We start from the raw sequence: 17,792 nt of genomic DNA, 5'->3' as shown, positions 1-17,792 counted from the left end.
CTGGTACCATCTAAAAGGATAGTTTTCCAAAGCAGCTCACTCATATTAGATATGAACAGATTTGGAGCTGGTTCCTGTTTACAACCAAGATACATTAAAGCAGTCAATCACCCACGCTACGTGTAAAATTGGGGTTAAACTGGCCGCTGCTGTGCATGACAAAAGTAACTATAACTACATATAACTAAAAAACAGTGAACATTCATATTTCTTTTACTGCTTTATCTGTTTTTATGATTTATGCACCATATTACCACTTTATTCTATTATTATTTGGGTTTGTTCATGCTGTGGTATAGTTATATACCATATTTATCAGCGTATAAAACACGCACTTTTTTCCCCTTACAATCAGGGGAAAATCGCGGGTGCGTGTTATATGCCGATCCTCCACGATTTCTGGGCTCTGGGCGGCTTTCAGCCGCCTTCGGCCCTTCTCGTGGCTTTCGGCCACCTTCGGCCTTTCTCGGTGGCTTTCGGTCGCCTTCGGCCCTTCTCGCGGCTTTCGGCCACCTTCGGCCTTTCTCGGTGGCTTTCGGTCGCCTTCGGCCCTTCTCACGGCTTTCGGCCTTTCTCTGTGGCTTTCGGTCGCCTTCGGCCCTTCTCGCGGCTTTCGGCCGCCTTCGGCCTTTCTCGGCGGCTTTCCGCCGCCTCCGGCCCTTCTCAGCAGCCGCAAACCGGCGAAAGCCGCCGAGTACGGCCGGAGACGGCCTAAAGCCACCGAGTACAGCGGAAGGTGGCCGAAAGCCGCTGAGTACGGCCGAAGGCGGCCGACAACTACCGGGCTCCGTCGAGATACACGGGACATCTTGGCAGCCCCATTTTTAAAAATAAAACCTAACACTGAGGGGACAACGATGCACAGGCTGCAATGAGGACAGGCTGCAATGAGGACAGACTGCAATGAGGACAGGCTGCATGACAAGGCTGTATGACAAGGCTGCAATGAGGACACGCTGCATGACAAGGCTGCCATGAGGACAGGCTGCATGACAAGGCTGCAATGAGGACAGGCTGCAATGACAAGGCTGAAAATGACACTGACAAGGCTTCAGATGGACACTGAAAGGCTGCATTGATGGGCATTTAAATATAAGTTGTTTTTTTTTCCTTAAATTTCTCTCCTAAAAGTTTTTTTCCTTAAAATTCCCTCCTAAACTTGGGGTGCGTGTTATACGCCGGCGCGTGTTATACGCCGATAAATACGGTAACCAAGATACATTGTTGGGTTTAGAGTGAATATATAAATATTGTATTGATAGCAAGTAGTGAATGTTGATGATGTGTGTTTACAAACAGTACTCATCCTCATTTGTTATTATGGCTATGCTTTTATTTCCATATGCTAGCAAAAATTATGTTTTTTTTTTTATTATACATGGTGGCAGTAGATACGTTGACATCAGCATATCTATACTTGTTGTTGTGGTCTCATTAGTAGTTAGTAATTGTCTTGATCATACGTTTGGTTTACTTTTAATATTAGATCATTCAGAATTCATTGACAAGTGCATGTGATCTGCAATTGACCTCTTTCTGAGCTACATTTTACTTGCCTCAAACAGGTTTTACCTTTTCATAATGGATGCTTTATGCTGTATGGTAATGCAAATCCCATCTGACAAGACCAAAAGCCTGTTGGCACAGTCCAACGGGCATTAGTCCTACAAAATGATCCTTGCGTTGTTAAGCAAGCAGTACATGGGGCTTTGCCTTGTACCTACACTAACAAAAGCCTCGTCTACCCTCTGGTGCCTAGTCCTGCCACTCTGCCATGTCACTGCCAAATGCCAGAACTTTAGTCCCCAGTACAGCTTCTGACATTTAATAGCTGAATGAAAGAGGAGGGGTTTAGTTTAGTACCAGAAATGGATGGATTTCATTTTTGGCAAATGGTAAGTCTCCCTGTACAACTATGACCTATGAACCAAAGAAGGCCCACAGTTACACTGGGATTACTTTGAAGGCGAACACAGTTACTTTTGCAGTGTTGTTACATTTTAGGTGAGGTAAGGCTATGACATTTTAAAATTATTGTAACTTTAAAAACATGTTAGGCCGATTTAGGATAACTTTAAAGCTCCATACTATACCCAGTGTAAAAAGAATCCTTTGGTAATTCAGTACAATACAGAGATCAAGTAAATGATATGCTAAAACACACGTGTAACCCAGGGCATATTGGTTCAAGGGGTACTTGAGCTTACTAAATTATATTCACTAAACGAGTGTAACATTTCAGCAAAAGACATGCCATATATGAAACAGACTTCAAAAAGTATTTTAATCATTTAAAAAAAGCATTGTGTGTTGATTATTTATACACTATTTGGGTTTAATGAGAATAGATATTCACAGGCCAAGGGATAGTAATTCACATATGTTAAACAACAATAAGGGTAGTTGGATTGATTTGCATTGGATTTTAAAAAAGGGTACTTACTTTATTCATGTTATGGCACATTAGGTTTAATGTACTAAAAGTAAATAGGCTATTCAGGTCGCAAAAGAAGCAGAATTTGAAAAGGCATTTTTTCTCAGAGCTTAGTGAATGTGGTAAAGTTTTAGTTGAAAATATCCAATCACATGCAAGGAAAATAAACAAAAGCACTTTCACTTGTAAATGGATGAAATTAGCAGAGCTTCACCTCATTCACTAAGATCTAGGGCAATTTCCCTTGCAAAATACAACGTCCGTTGCAAAATTAACACTCTATTTTCCTTTAATAAATCAACCTCATTGTGTTACCTAGCTGCATCTGCTGCTAAAAAAAGACCATAAAAATAACGGTCTGCATTTCTGTGTTGCAGGTATATTTGACCTGTGGATGTCTGGTGTCAGGAATGGCTGCACAACACCATAACATAGACTGATTACATACCTTTTGTAGAGTATACTATAGTACACTTTGCAAAAACATGTTCAATTTCCAGTACGGTCTGTACATCTTTTCACATAAAATTACCCAAAATGACTGAAAGTGCTCAAAATTTTAGCAGCCACCACAAAAGAAGGTGATATTTTCTTAAAACCACTCTTAAATCTCTTACTGTACTCCATTCTCTTACTTCTTTCCCCTATTTCTTTTAACAAGAGCAAGATTTGCAGCACTAATTTTCAGTTGTCACATAATTAACTGTTCTTTCGACCCTGTTCTCTCAGAACTTCAGAACTTTTGCTTCTCCTAACTAATACATGCTTTAAAACATCCAATTAATCCCACTTTCCAAAGGCATATTGCACTCCTCCCTACAGCATGGTCTAATTACCCCTAGACTTAAGAAATCCTCACTTGACCCTACTAGTCTGTATGATCTACTGTGTGACTCATCTCAGCACTACCCTTATCGCTAAACTCCTTAGGAGACTAGTATAAAACCATATGACCTATTTTCTCTTTAAAAAAAAATAAAAAAAAATAAAAAAGTATCTGTGCTATGCATTTTGCTCAAACGCTATCTATACTTTAACAAAACCAAACAATGACTTGTTCATTGCAAAGGCATGTATTTTATGATATGTTCGGAAAGGTACAATGCATAAACACAATACCACAAACATTTAATTATGTTTCATTAAGTCTGCATAGTTTCTTTCTCATTTTCTTTACTGCTCAAATCAGTACAGGTACAGGTTCCAGCCACAATCTATGTAAGCATCTCCTTGTGTCTATGTGAGAACAATGTCACACACATTTTTGATATTTTTCTTTTTTAAAGATTCAAAAAATCAGGACTACAACCAAAAATAGGTATAAGTGGCAGTTGTCTAGGGGGAACCTCTGAGATTACAGGTACAAGAACTTGCACCCAGTAATAAATCTGTGCTTTTTATCGTTGACAATAGATATGCCTTAAAGTGATTGTAAAGTTACTTTTTTTAAATTAAAACAGCAAACATGTTATACTTACCTGCTCTGTGCAATAGTATTGCACAGAGCAGCCCCAAATCTCCTCTTCTACAGAGCAACCCCGAACCTCCTCTTCTGGGATCACCAATTAACAATCTTGGCTTCTTCTCTTCTCCACAAGTCTCCATAAAAAGCCAAATGATATAGGGGCACTTGGGCGGGCCCGATCCTGAGCCAGGCTGTGTGTGTCCATCAATACACACAGCGTGGATTTGCCCTGCTCCCAATCCTTCCTGACAGGATTTGACTGACAGTAGCTGAAGCCAATGGCTCCTGCTGTTCTCAGTAAAGCCTGTGAATGCAAGAAGTGAGCAGAGCAGGGCTGACAGTGGGGACAGCGCTGGATCAAGAGTGGTGTCAGATAGGTGTTTGGGGGGGGGGGGGGGGGAGGACACAAGGTTTTCTACCTTAATGCAGAGAAGGCATTAAGGTAAAAAAAATAAAAAATCTTTTTGCCTTTAAAACCACTTTGAACTGGAAAAGTTTAAATAGTAAGGCTTCGTGCACATTGGAAGTTACAGCTGCTGTTTTTATCTCAGTCATTTTTTCTACAGCCAGTAAACTCCCCAGTATGTTATCCTATGTGTCCATGCACACATAGACTGTTATAAGCATTTTTTTGGCAGGGGCATTTTCTGGTTGGAAAAAAACCCAAAACTAGTGAGTTGTAGGAGGAGTTTTTCTGCTGAAAAACGCAAAAAAACACTGATAAATGTGGCTATGCGGCACTTATCAGTGTTTTTGAGCCATAAGCTTTTGTGGGAGTATAGTTATGATAAAAAAAAGCTAAAAAAAAAGCTAAAAGATGCTGAAAAACGCTACTGCAAATTCTACAACTACAGCTTTCTACAGCTAATGCTATTAGTGTTGCATGAGGCCTAAAAAATAGCGCCACCAAAAAAGGTAGCATTTTTCAGATAATGGAGGAACTTTTAAGGGAACAGAGACAATTTACGATTGTTAATGAACTGCCATTTTTAAAGCGCAACTTTGCTCTTTCAATTAACATTGACTATTTTTGATCCTTATTCTGTAGCATCAGTAAATGAATAGGAAAGTATATTATATTTACTTGTTTTAAACTTTTTTTTACATTTCAGTTACTTTCTATTTTCCAGGTCTAGGCAAATAATGTCATACATCCCAGGAGTCTTGAGGAGGTGAAGACAGGAGGAGGGGTTTCTCAGCTAAGCACACCCTCCTGTCTGCATGCCTAAGCGAGGGACAGAGGAATCCAGAGGAAAATGCTACATGAATTATCTGCCCTTAAGGAAGATGGTCACAGACAGAAATATTAGGGGGTGTTTTTCAAAGTGATTTCACAGCAAAATAAAGCATGGAGCCATGGATGGATGAATGTATGGGGGAATGTTTTTTATTAGCCTTAGTAACTGCACGCAGGTTTCAATTACAGACTGACCTCTGAGATTTCAAGCTGAATGTTTGGGTGGATTTCTCCAACACATGTAGGATACTTGTCCCTGTTGTGTCACATTTTTGTCTATACCCCAGAAATATATTTTTGAGAATTGTTAAATAATAATTCTGGCATTTCTGCCAAACCTAGAGTATCCATTTAAGTCCTAAGGCTGTGGGGAGTCTTGCATGGAAGGTCCCTTAAACACATCCCTAAATTGATGATTGGACAATGAAGGAAGAACAGCTTACTAATGAGGTCACCCCTCTGTTCACTTAGTTTTTTTTTTTCCTTACATCTGCATGTGTTCACTATCAAGACATGTGCACTATACCAGTGGCTAATTGCCTTCCGATGCTGTCCCTAACTCTTCATCTGTCTCTGAGTTATATTTTAACATGGATGCTTATATCAAGACAATTTTCAGTTACAAAGAATGCTTACATTTGACACATAAATACATACATTTTTTGCTTTTTATATTCTGCATCTCAGATTTTAAGCCTAAGTGCAGCCAAAATAAAACCAGAAAAAATCAGCATAAGGAACATGAAAAAATCAGCACAAGGGACAGCACAGAAGACAATATGATGTGTCCCTTGTGCTGATGCCTCTTCTGTGAGTTGAAATCCTCCATGTCATCGCTCCTACCCCCCCCCCCCCCTCTTTCCACTGCCATCACCTCTGGGTGTGATAGTAGTTAAGACAGCTAAGGGGCCGGCCTCAAAGTTTCTGCATATGCACATTGTACATCGATCACCCAGAGGGGATTGTTTTTGTCACAGAAAAAGTGGAGTTCATTTTTAAAGACTCCATTTTTTCCTACTCCACTAACACAGTTTGGGGGCAATAGAAAAGGATGAAACAAAAACCCCAACTTACTTTGGAGGACAGGGATATCTACCATATTATTTTATGTACAGTATATTAGCGTTAGAAAGTTGTATTGCATAATACATTTTTACTTACACAACAATTCTTGCACACAATCAAGCTAAGAAATGACTTACCATCAAAGATGTCAAACTCGTCATACTGTTTTTCACTCAGAAAGTATTCCACAGTCAATGTCACATTATACCCAGCCTCAACTTTTATAAGCCAGGAACAGGTCTGGAACTGGGGGTATGTGCCAGGATAACTTTGACTTAGAATCACTCCAGTTGAGTCTGTTAGGATCTCATTGGTTGGACACAGTACTGCAAAAAAAGAATGTGCAGCTTAATCAGCATTGCAAACATAGCCTAATACATTATGGTGAATTTAGAAAAGAAAAGAGAATAGGAGAAGAGAAACAGTTTGTTCATTTGACACAGGCCCTAAAATATATCTCTTCCTTTATGTACCTGTAAATAAGTTTGTACATACAGTATCTGTATGTACAGTAAATCTTGGAATACACCTTCATGCTTAGAATTACAGATATTACGAGAATAATGATTAGAAACAGAATCTCACCTTCACAAGTGGGAGGTAGATCCTCAAACTGCAGGTGTGTTCCCAGCCTGCAAATTAAGATTTCAGGCCCTATTAAAGTAAATCCCGGGAGGCATTTGTAGCGCACAATGTCACCTAGGGAGCATACAAAAAATTAACGTTATATAATGAGATATAACTGTATTTCAAAATATACAACTGTTTAATGATATATGCTTACTTATTATATTATATTAAGCTCATATTAATATTTATTAGAAAGTTGGTAACTCAAGATAAAATTATAAAAAAAAACAAAAAAAAAACACACTCTGTATGGGCTTAGTGTGCGATATCCTCATTTGGGTTAATAATATTATATCCCTGTGAGTTCTTTGTGGTAAGAAGTAACTGAATGTGGCTTGTTAGCAACCAGCACCATATGATCAGCATTACTTTATAACAGAAAAAAAAGCACCTTAATATTTTTAGAACCAGCCAAATTCAGGTAGCATGGCTTATCTTAAATAACAAAAAATATGTTATATTTGTATCTGGCGGTGAGTTATTACATTTCTCATGGCATTATTTAATGATTGGTGTTCATGACACGACATTTTATCTTGTGCATTTTTTTTGTTATTTTGTTAAGTAATGTGATGTGACTATCAAATTTTTACACTCTCGCTGTTCCATATTTTTGATAATAATTTGTAACACGTTGTCACTTTTCCATTTACATTTAGGATAAAATGACAGTTCCTCCTAATAGGCAAACCCCCTAACCCCGCAAGGTATATTCGCCAAACCATGTTCACTTGCAACTTCCCAACTGCAGAAGTCCACTTCAGTTAAGCTCTGACATTGGATGGTGACAGAACTTATCCTGGTATATGACAGGTTTTGAGCCTAGTGACTGATTACATGCTTCTCCATATCCAGAAGCAGTGTTCTATTAGGGCTGTGGAGCAAGGGCTTCAACAAAGGGAGGGGAGGTGGCAAGGTAGACCAGATGTGTGGACTGTCAGGAAAAAATATATATTTTGCCCTGAATGGGTGGGAGTGTCTGTTTAAAAAGTGAGGTTTTTAGATTAGCCAAGTGGGAGCTCACAGTGGCCTACTACAATAGATCAGCCATTGAGTCTGTCAGCTCACTGATTACATTGTAAATATGCAGTAAAGCCCAATTTCTACATAGCATTAATAAAAACAGGTAGCAGAGTCTGCATTTATAAGGAGAAAATAATTATTTGATCCCCTGCAGATTTTGTACGTTTGCCCACTAACAAAGAAATGAAGGGTCTATATTTTTTTTTTATCATAGGTGTATTTTAAATGATAGAGACAGAATATCAGCCAAAAATCCAGAAAAAAAAGACATGATGATGTTATATATTGAGTTACAGTTCAGTGATTAAAATTGGTATTTGAGCCCCTAGCAAAGAACGATAATTATGGCTCCCACAGACTCGCTACAGTATGTGCTCATGTGTTACACAGATTAGGTATGGTTGAGGTGCAAAATGGGGTGATCATGGAAAACAACAGTATAGGTATTGTCCTTGTGAATAATTCATAAATATTATAAATGTAGTCCATCCAACAATAATTAGAAATGGTCAGTGACCTAGGGCAAGCCTCTGGTGAGAGTGGAAGCGATCTCCAGGATAAATGTAAAAAGAGAGAGAGATACGCCTCTGAGTGTAGCCTTTAAAAGTGTTTAATACGAAGCTTCTTATTAAATACTTTTAAAGTCTACACTTAGAGGTACCTCTCTCTCTCTCTCTCTCTTTCTACACAGATTAGGCTTGTAAATTTAGGAAGGTGCTGCTAACAACAACTTGTTATGTGTATAAAAGACACTTGTCAACTGAATCTCTTTCTTCTATTCAATCCTCACCATCATGGGCAAGACCAAAGAGCTATCAAAGGATGTCAGGGACAAGGATTGTAGACCTGTACAAGGTTGGAATGGGCTACAAGACCATCAGCAAGAAGCTTGGTGAGAAAGAGACAACTTTTGCAGCAAACTTATATTTGCAAATAATATTTATATTCGCAAATGAAAGAAATACAAAATAACCATCAATCGCCCTTGGTCTGTAGTTCCATGCAAGCTTTCACCTCATGGGGTAAGCATGATCATGAGAAAAGTGAGGGATCAGCCCAGAACTACACGGGGGGAGCTTGTTAATGATCTCAAAGCAGTTAGGACCACAGTCACCAAACAAACCATTGGTAACACAATACGACGCCATGGATTGAAATCCTGCAGTGCCCACAAGGCCCCCCTCCTCAAGAAGGCACATGTACAGGCCGGTCTGAAGTTTGCCAATGAGCATCTCAATGATTCAGTGAAGGATTGGGAGAAAGTGCTGTGGTCAGATGAACCAAAATTGAGCTCTTTGGCGTTAATTCGACTCCCAGCAAATTAAGGTCATGGAGAGGCCTAAGATGAGATGTGTGCAAATCTGGTAACCAACTACAAGAAATGTCCTCTGTGCTTGCCAACCAGGATTTCTCCACCAAGTACTGTCATGTTTTGCTTGGGAATCAAATACTTATTTTACTCAATGAACTGCAACTCAGTTTATAACATATTTTTCATGTGGTTTTTTTCTGTGATTGTGAATGGTCTAATGAATGAACATATTTTAGGCCAAACTATCCTGCATAATATAATTGTTAGGCACCTTTCACACAGGTTTTTTGGTCATGTCCACCTGTCAGTTTTTCAGGGGGACCTGATCGGAATCTGTATGTAATTCTATGGGCAGGTGGATGCAAAAGGCATGTGTATCTGTACATCCACCTACCTCCAAGTTTGTCTAGGTCTGGGGAAAAAAAAGGAAATGACTGCATCATTTTCTATTTTTCTGGACCTAAACCTGATGGATTAGGGGTAGCCTGATGTAAAGAGACCCAAGTCAATTTTCTTACTGCTGCCCATAGATCCAAAGCAGGTCCGACATGAGTCCACTGTTAGAGTGCAGGCAAAAACTGAATGTCTCCAGAGTGTCACATTTATCCTGCTGAACAAAGCAGTAAAAGAAGAACCCTATCTCTATCATTTAAAATACACCTATGATAAAAATTATAGACCCTTCATTTCTTTGTAAGTGGGCAAACTTACAAAATCTGCAGGGGATCAAACCTTTTTCCCCACTGTATAGCTGCCTCATATGCAATTATGCATTATACAAATAAACAAGGTTTTTAAAACATTAAAACATATTTCTAATATTATTTACATGAAATTCGTCTTTTTTACATCTACTGCTCATGAAAAAGAGTTAAATAACTATATATATATCCTTTAAAGCAGAACTCAAAGTATGCTCCAATTTGCATGCTTACATTGGTCCGGCTTGAATCCAATGTAAGTATGCATATCTCATATCTGAGGGATGGAGCTACTACAGAGATTATTACCATTTTCTGGGTGCATTTGCCTTTAGTAAATGAACCCCCTTGCATTCATTGAAAAAAAATACAAGGTGTTCTGTGAATGGCAGCAGTGCTTAGTGAGCTACCCCTGTGGTCCACATGCAGTTGGGCAGACATTTGGCACTGGACCCAGATGATCATGAGGATCACTATAGTAGCGCTAACTACTACAACAATTTTCAGCTTCCATATTGGTCCCTCAGGTATGAGATATGCATTTTTGCAAATAAGATCATGTCTGAAGTGTAGCTTAAAACGTCTTGCATGGTGTTTAAAAATAACAGCTGGAAGTGTACAAATTGTAATTTATTGTAAAAGTGTTTTGATGCACACTGTTGTATGCATTATTACTCTGAAAATTATGCAAAGGCAAAACTAAAGTCAAGCAAAATGATATTGCAAATGTAACCACACAAATGTTGTACATACACTAATCTGTATAGTGTACTCACCCATTAGAAACTCTTCACTGCCAGAAAGAACTTCTCCATTTGGCACTGTTGTAGGGGGTTTGCATTTCCTAAGTCGATACCCTGTAACAGGGAACATTGATTTCAAAGCAAAGCCAAAGAAACAATTAAGTACTGATTTAATAACACACAACTTCCTTTTATAGAACACAGTCTATACATTGCCAAATAGACAAAAGTAAATATAAACTACTGTGCAAAGGTTTTAGGTAGATATGTGTGAAAAAATGCTCTAATTTAAGAATGGAGGAATATAATTGTTAATTGTTTATTTTTATCAATTAACAAAATAGAAAGAAAATGAACAGAAGAAAAATCCAAATCAAATCAATATTTGGTGTGACTATCCTTTAAAGCAGCATCAATTCTTCTAGGTGTACTTGCACACAGTTTTCGAAGACGCTCAGAGTGGGTTGTTCCAAACATCTTGCCGAACTAACCACACATCTTCTGTGGATGTAGGCTGCCTCAAATCCTTCTGTCTCTTCATATAATCCCAGACAGATTTGATGATGTTGAGATTGGGACTCTGTAGAAGCCAAATCATCATTTTCAGGACTCCTTGTTCTACTTCACGCTTAAAGACATGCAGCCCCAAACTTGCAAGGAACCTCCACCATACTTCATTGTTGCCTGCAGAGATTCATTATTTTACCACTCTCCAGTTCTTTGGTGAACACACTGCCTCCTAATAAAGCAAAATTTTCCCAATTTTGACTCATCAGTCCAGACCACCTGCTGCCATTTTTCTGTAACCCAGTCCAGATGTTTTGTGCATAGCGGAGTTGCTTAGCCTTGTTTCCACATTGGATGAATTTTTTTTCTGCAATTCTTCCTTGAAGACCACTTCTGGTCAGACTTCTGTGGACAGTAGAGGAGTATACCCAAGTCCTGCTGGTTTCTGCCAGTTCCGTGCTTTTGGAACTGCTGGGCACATTCTGATGTTGAAAAGAAGTAAGCATGATGTGTTTTTGATCTGCTGCATTAATCTTTCTTGACTGACCACTGCGTCTCCGGTCCTCAGCGTTGCCCATTTCTTTGTGCTTTTCCAAAAGAGCTTGAACAGCACATCTTGAAATCCCAGTCTACTTTGAAATCTTTGCCTTGGAGAGACCTTACCAATGCAGTATAGCAACATAGTGTCTTGTTGCTGTGCTCAATCTAGCCATGGTGTATGGCCTGTGACATGAAACTGTCTTCCACAGCCTCACTTAAGTGGCAGAGTTTTGGCTGTTCTTTGCCCAGTTATAAGCCTCCTAAAGAGCTGTTTTCAATTTCAGTTAATGGCTGTGTTTCAACCCACATATGAAATTGATGATGATTAGCACCTGCTTGATTAATTGATGAATCATGCACCTGACTCTAAGCCTACAAAAATTCCTGACTTTGTGCAAGTGTGCAAAGTGTGCAAGTGTAAACTGATGCTGATTCAAAGCCAAAGCATAGTCACACCAAATATTGATTTGATTTAGCTTTATTTTTCTGTTTGCTCAGTTTGCATTTTGTAAATTGATAAAAATAAATAATTAAAATATCTATTTTTAAAAGGATTCATACTTTACAGCATTTCTTCACACCTGCCTAAAACTTTTGCACTGCATAAAGACAGAAACTGAGAGACAGGAAGGAAGAAAGGGAAAGTGAAACAGACATGAACTTAATTAAAAGTTAGTCTAAACAAGTCATGCATCCAGTTCATATGGGATGTACAAGCATCCTTCAATTGTGTCTAATATGCTCCCCCTCCCACATACTACACCTTACAGAGGGAGGGTTTCAGCATCAGAGGCAGTGCTGTCCAGTTAGAAAACATTGGGCAGGGATAGGTGTGTACAGGTGCTGAATGGAAAGTTACAGGTTTATGAATGAGCAGTGACAATGCTAATAGCTACACCACCTGCAACTGCTTTTCATCTTACTGTAGTGCAAGCAGGTAAAGCCTACATGAGAGTGGCAACTCTACTCTGAATTCAGAAGTAGTGCAGTATCATTGCTACTCCATTAAAGGAAACTGCATAGGTAGACTTTACTGGCAGGATTAACATGTATTTATGGGACTTTGCAGGAGGACTACGAGAAAGCTGCAAGTGTAGATGCATGTATAATTACAGAGTATATTTTTTTTAATGGGAGACCATAATTCGGCCTTAAAAAAAGGACAACTAAATTACATAGCAAATAGCAGTCTTTTGGCAATACAAATCATACTTAACTGACCATAGAAGTAGAGAGCGAAGATCCCCCCACTGGCTGCATTGCTGTGAAAGGTGATAAGGACATGGTTGGATGAGCTCATGGTTGATCTTTTAGAGGAACTGCTAGTGAAAACTCCTAGCTGAGGATCTGACTGTTGAGGACCATCCCTGAAACACAGACAACAAAATAATGCAGTCAAAAAAACAGAAAAATTAGTTTGCACTTTATGACTGTGAAGCAGGGCAAGCAGGAGCATTTTAAGCACTTGTTCCTTGTATTCAAACCTTTGCTACCTATTTTTTTCTACAGTTCCTACAAGGAAAGGGGGCAATCCTAGCAGCTCTTCTGCACCTAATGTAGTGTTAATGAGGACTCAGAAGAAAAGCAGCAGTGTAACTATAACAAAGGCAAGGATTGATGTTTATAGAAGTGGCATTTAGAGACAGAACATTAAAGTATAGCCAAAGCCTTTTTGTGTGGATAAAGTAGTCAGACATTAGACACTATGTTAAGTTTTTATTGCTTTCTGTGTCCTGACTCAACTATTTGTTAAGGTACCCAATATCACAGGGGGACAAAGGGATGGAAAATCCAAACTTTTAGAGCCGTCTCCAGAACAACAGGTTAGGCTATATCTTCCATTGGGGGTCACTGTTCTAATATACTGATCGAAGTGTGGCTGGTCCAGCAGGGGGTGGCCACATTTTTATCAGTTTGTGGGTTCCCCCTCTGCAGAATTTGATTGTTTAATCAGTTTCTGTCATGGGCATGTTGGAAAATTTTCCATTTACATTTTCCAGCCGATTGGCTGCAGCTACTGATCAGGGTATTCACATGTCCCAGTGACGGGGATTCTTTCATCCACCTTGTTTATGTCACTATGTAGATTGAGAAATCTGTTGCCAGTTGGCCGAAAGAAAAAAAAAATAACTGTATACTGTATGGCACGCTTTGCAAAGCTTTTACTTGCCATTGCTTCTCCAGTGAAATAAATCATCCCAATAGGACACAAAAGCAAAAAAAAAAGCTGAAAGGGTTTTTTTACCTGTCTCTGCTATATCCAAAATGGCTATACATACAGTTTTACTGTCTTTTTTACCTACTATGAATCTACAAAAATATAGAAATTATGCAATCATCCAACATCCCAATGACGGAACTTCTGCACCTTTTAAAACAAGTAACAAGCAGAGAGAGTAATGTTATTGAAATAGGCACTGTACAAACCAGTGGACTGTGGAGAATGAAGAAGCAATTTTTCTAGGTATATTATCTAGCTTAAGATAAAAATGTGAAAAAACGGTGCTAATTGCTAATAAACCATTAATAAAAATAAGTCAATTGGATACAATAGCAGCACTCACAGGTGTCCCCAATACTTCAGTGTACATAGAAAATATTTAAGTAAAAAGTGTTCTGTTATAATATCAAAAAACATTGAATAGTAAGTCCATCCATATAAAAAGGTGCCTATACCCTCCTGAGACTCCTGAGGAAGTCACGTGACCGTGACAATATGCATGGAGTGGAGCCAGGTGATGCTGCCAAAACTGGAAGTGATGCAGGAGCCTTCGAGGCCTGTTGTCAGTTTTAACAGTTTAAAGTCTTTAAAGTACAATGTAAGTTACCACATTTAAAAAAAAAATTTTTAATGAAATACCGAACTATGAGGATACCTTTTCTTGCATGAGCCATTATAAGGAAAAGAAAGCACAAATTTAAAGGACCATACACACGGTTGTCAACAGAGGGTCAGAACACTAGGAGAGAAAGAGGTGGAAGAAGACAGAGGAGTCTAAGATTGCTCACTCCAGCATAGGGTAATGCATGATTTGATCTAGCAAGAGAGGTCATAAGTCAAAGTGAGCACATACAGGCATACCCCAATTTTATGTATGCAATGGGGTTTATTTACTAAAGATGGAAAGTGCAAAATCAGGCTCACTTCTGCATAGAAACCAATGAACTTATAACCCCAGCTTGTTCAATTAAGCTTTGGTAATAATACCTAGAAGCTCATTGGTTTCTATGCAGAAGTGAGTCTGATTTTGCACTTTCCAGCTTTAGTAAACAAACCCCATTGTGTACTTAAAAGTGGGGTATGCCTGTAGTTAGGAAGGTGGTTGGGAATCACTGAAGCATGAACACTTTTTATTTGGATCCTATTGCCGTGGAGTCGCTTAATTAATGCAAGCACTAATGCCTGTCATCTGGATCACATTGTTGAGAACCACTAAATGAACTGCACTTAATGGTTTTACATGTTAAATGTTAAATGGTTTTAAAATAACGATATTATATGCAAGTCATGGTAAAACGTTTATATGTTGATGGTTTAATACAGAGGTTCTCAACCTCATTCCTCAACTACCCCCAACAGGCCATGTTTGCAGGTTTTCCTTAATCTTGAACAGGTGCATTAAATCAGAGTCAATGGCTTGGTATTTTGGACAGCTATTGTATCTAAGAGAAATTCCTAAAATATGGCTTGTACTTGAGGACAGAGGTTGAGAATCATTGGTTTAATACATACAGCACATAAGTCAAGGTGAGAGCATAGTTTGGAAGGGAGTTGGGAATCACTGAAGCACCAGCACATTTTATTTGGATCCTATTGCTGTGTAGTCACTTAATTAATGCTAGCACCAGCATCTGTCATTTGGATCACATTGTTGAGAACCACTCAAGTGGTGCATTATATGAGTTTATAAGTTTAATAAATTTTTTGAAGGACTACACTTTATTAGTTTTGGACTGAAATTTTTGTTTGGAGGAAGTTATACATGCAAAAGCACTTTAATGATATTTTATGCAAGTCATGGTATAAAGTTTATATGTTAATGGTTTAATACGTATAGTACAGAGGATATAGGCACAGCAACATTTGCACTTTTTATTTACTTCACTTTATGGGAACACAATGAGGTTGGATGCAGCCACCCATTATTAGCCCAGTTATACGTTTATATCCAGTTATACATTCCATCCAAATAACAAGTGTCAGTGAAAAGGTCTATTACTAAATGAAAAATCTACCGGTGCTTAATAACACACCATTTCACCAGAAGTGGTCTAGACACCTCCACCATTCAGATGCACTTTCCAAATATTTAGACCCGCCAAAGCTAAGGTCAAACATGCTAAAAGAATCACTCACCTCTGCTGCCTTTAAAGTGACTGTAAAGTCTTTTTTTTTTTTCAATAAAAATAACAAACATGTTATACTTACCTGGTCTGTTGCAGTGGATTTGCACAGAGCAGCCCAAATCCTCCTCTTCTCGGGTCCCTCTTCTGTGATCCTGGCCCCTACCGCCTATTCAGTGCCCTCACAGCAAGCAGCTTGCTGTGGGGGCACCCGAGCGGAGCCACAGCTCTCTGAGTCCATTCAGACACAGAGCTCTGGCCCGGCCCTGTCTCTCCTGATTGGCTGATTGACGGCAGCCAATGGCGCGGCTGCTGTGTCTTAGTCAATCAGGAGGGAGAGTCTCGGGTGGCCGAACCACTCATGGAGATTGGTGGGGAGAGATGGGACTCTCCCCACCAATAAGTATTATTAGGTATAAGGTAAGGTAAGTATTAGGGGGTGCTGGGGAGTCTGCACACAGAAGTTTTCTTTTTTATCTTAATGCATTAAGATAAAAGAAAACCTTCTGACTTTAAAACCCCTTTAAGCTTCTGCTTTCATTTAAATAGGGACACTCTTTATCCATGCAGATTCTCCTTTCCTTGCCAGTACTCAGGGGGAAAGCAAAAGTGGAAAAAGCCCCATAATGCAGTAGGTTTGAATCAGTTTTATTAAGAACACTAAAAATATACTCCTAATCTTCCAGAAGCAAACAGACATTCAGATAAAACAAAACTCCGGCCACTGCCCACTGCCCACATGACGACCTGTGGGGTTTGTTTTTTGTTAATGGTTTATTAGCACTTTGCGCAGTTTTTAAAAAAAAATTCTTAAGCTAGATAATATTACCTATGGAATTACTTCTTCCTTCTATCTTATAAAGATGCACGGCACAGCCCACTTACTCCCTCCTGCTCTGAGCTAAGTGGGGGATAGGGACGGATAGGTCAGAGGATGCAGCTCCAGCTCGCCTTTTCTCTGTGCTGTGTCTGTAACAACCACGGCAGAAAAGAGAACTGATCACGTCTAATTAATTAGGTGTTTTATATGGTTAGAAGAATGGTGTAACCATTATGCTTACATCACTCACTTGTTTCGTCCCCCTTTATGTGCATTTATCTCATAGCATCAAATTCATTGTTCATAATGACAGATGCCCATAACAGGGCTTCGTGTACAGAAGAGACTACTTATTGCTGTCACATTTACTACTGCTCATTTATTTTTACTAAACACCTTTTTTTATAAAAAAAAAAAAGGAGGCGAGTTGTTTTGCAACCTGACAGAATTTTTTCTCCTGTTTCAAAAACGAATTGATTTATCACAGAATGGGGCTGTTGCCAAAAACAGCCAGCAATTTGCAAAAACTAAACATGAATCATGTATGGTTGCTAGGGACAACAACTCCAACTTTGCCTTTTTCCTTTCTTCCGTTTTAATGAAGCAGGCTAAAATATTACGGTTAAAACAACACCTTCATTTTAATAAATTATCCTCAATATATAGTTTATACATTCAGAGTTTACTATGCCATTACAACTCCAATGTGTCAATCGATACATATAAGTACTGGCTATTGTCTTTTCATTTAATTGAATCCCATGCGATAAGTTTGATACCACAGTTCATCATGTGTAGTTATAGACTGTTATCTTTTTCACAAAATGCTTTAGAAAAAGAAAAAATATGGACAAAAGTGATATTATGAGGAAAACAAAGAGACATACTAGAACACACTGTGCGCTGTGTACAATGTGATATAATAAAAGTGTGCATTAGAGAGAGAAGTTGCATGGCAGAAATGAGAACCT

The 17,792-nt window shown here is 38.8% G+C and overlaps 1 protein-coding gene across 3 annotated transcripts in view; it reads right to left on the bottom strand.

The window, feature by feature from the left end:
• The window catches only part of CSMD2 (CUB and Sushi multiple domains 2), a 1,348,498-nt gene that overhangs the window by 88,262 nt on the left and 1,242,444 nt on the right, over positions 1–17,792 (bottom strand). For all 3 annotated transcript variants that reach the window (XM_077481921.1, XM_077481922.1, XM_077481923.1), the window contains 4 exons: positions 12,879–13,024; positions 10,644–10,724; positions 6,787–6,900; positions 6,339–6,527 (listed from right to left, as the gene is read on the bottom strand). In XM_077481921.1, coding sequence (XP_077338047.1) covers positions 6,339–6,527; positions 6,787–6,900; positions 10,644–10,724; positions 12,879–13,024 — 530 coding nt within the window. The remainder of the gene's footprint in view (positions 1–6,338; positions 6,528–6,786; positions 6,901–10,643; positions 10,725–12,878; positions 13,025–17,792) is intronic.

Source organism: Lithobates pipiens, unplaced genomic scaffold, assembly GCF_037356315.1.
Source record: "Lithobates pipiens isolate NorthernLeopardFrog02 unplaced genomic scaffold, aLitPip1_a1.2 Scaffold_16, whole genome shotgun sequence".
Taxonomy (NCBI): domain Eukaryota; kingdom Metazoa; phylum Chordata; class Amphibia; order Anura; family Ranidae; genus Lithobates; species Lithobates pipiens.
Note: the sequence above shows the minus strand (reverse complement) of the source record. Positions and strands in the feature narration are given on the sequence as shown.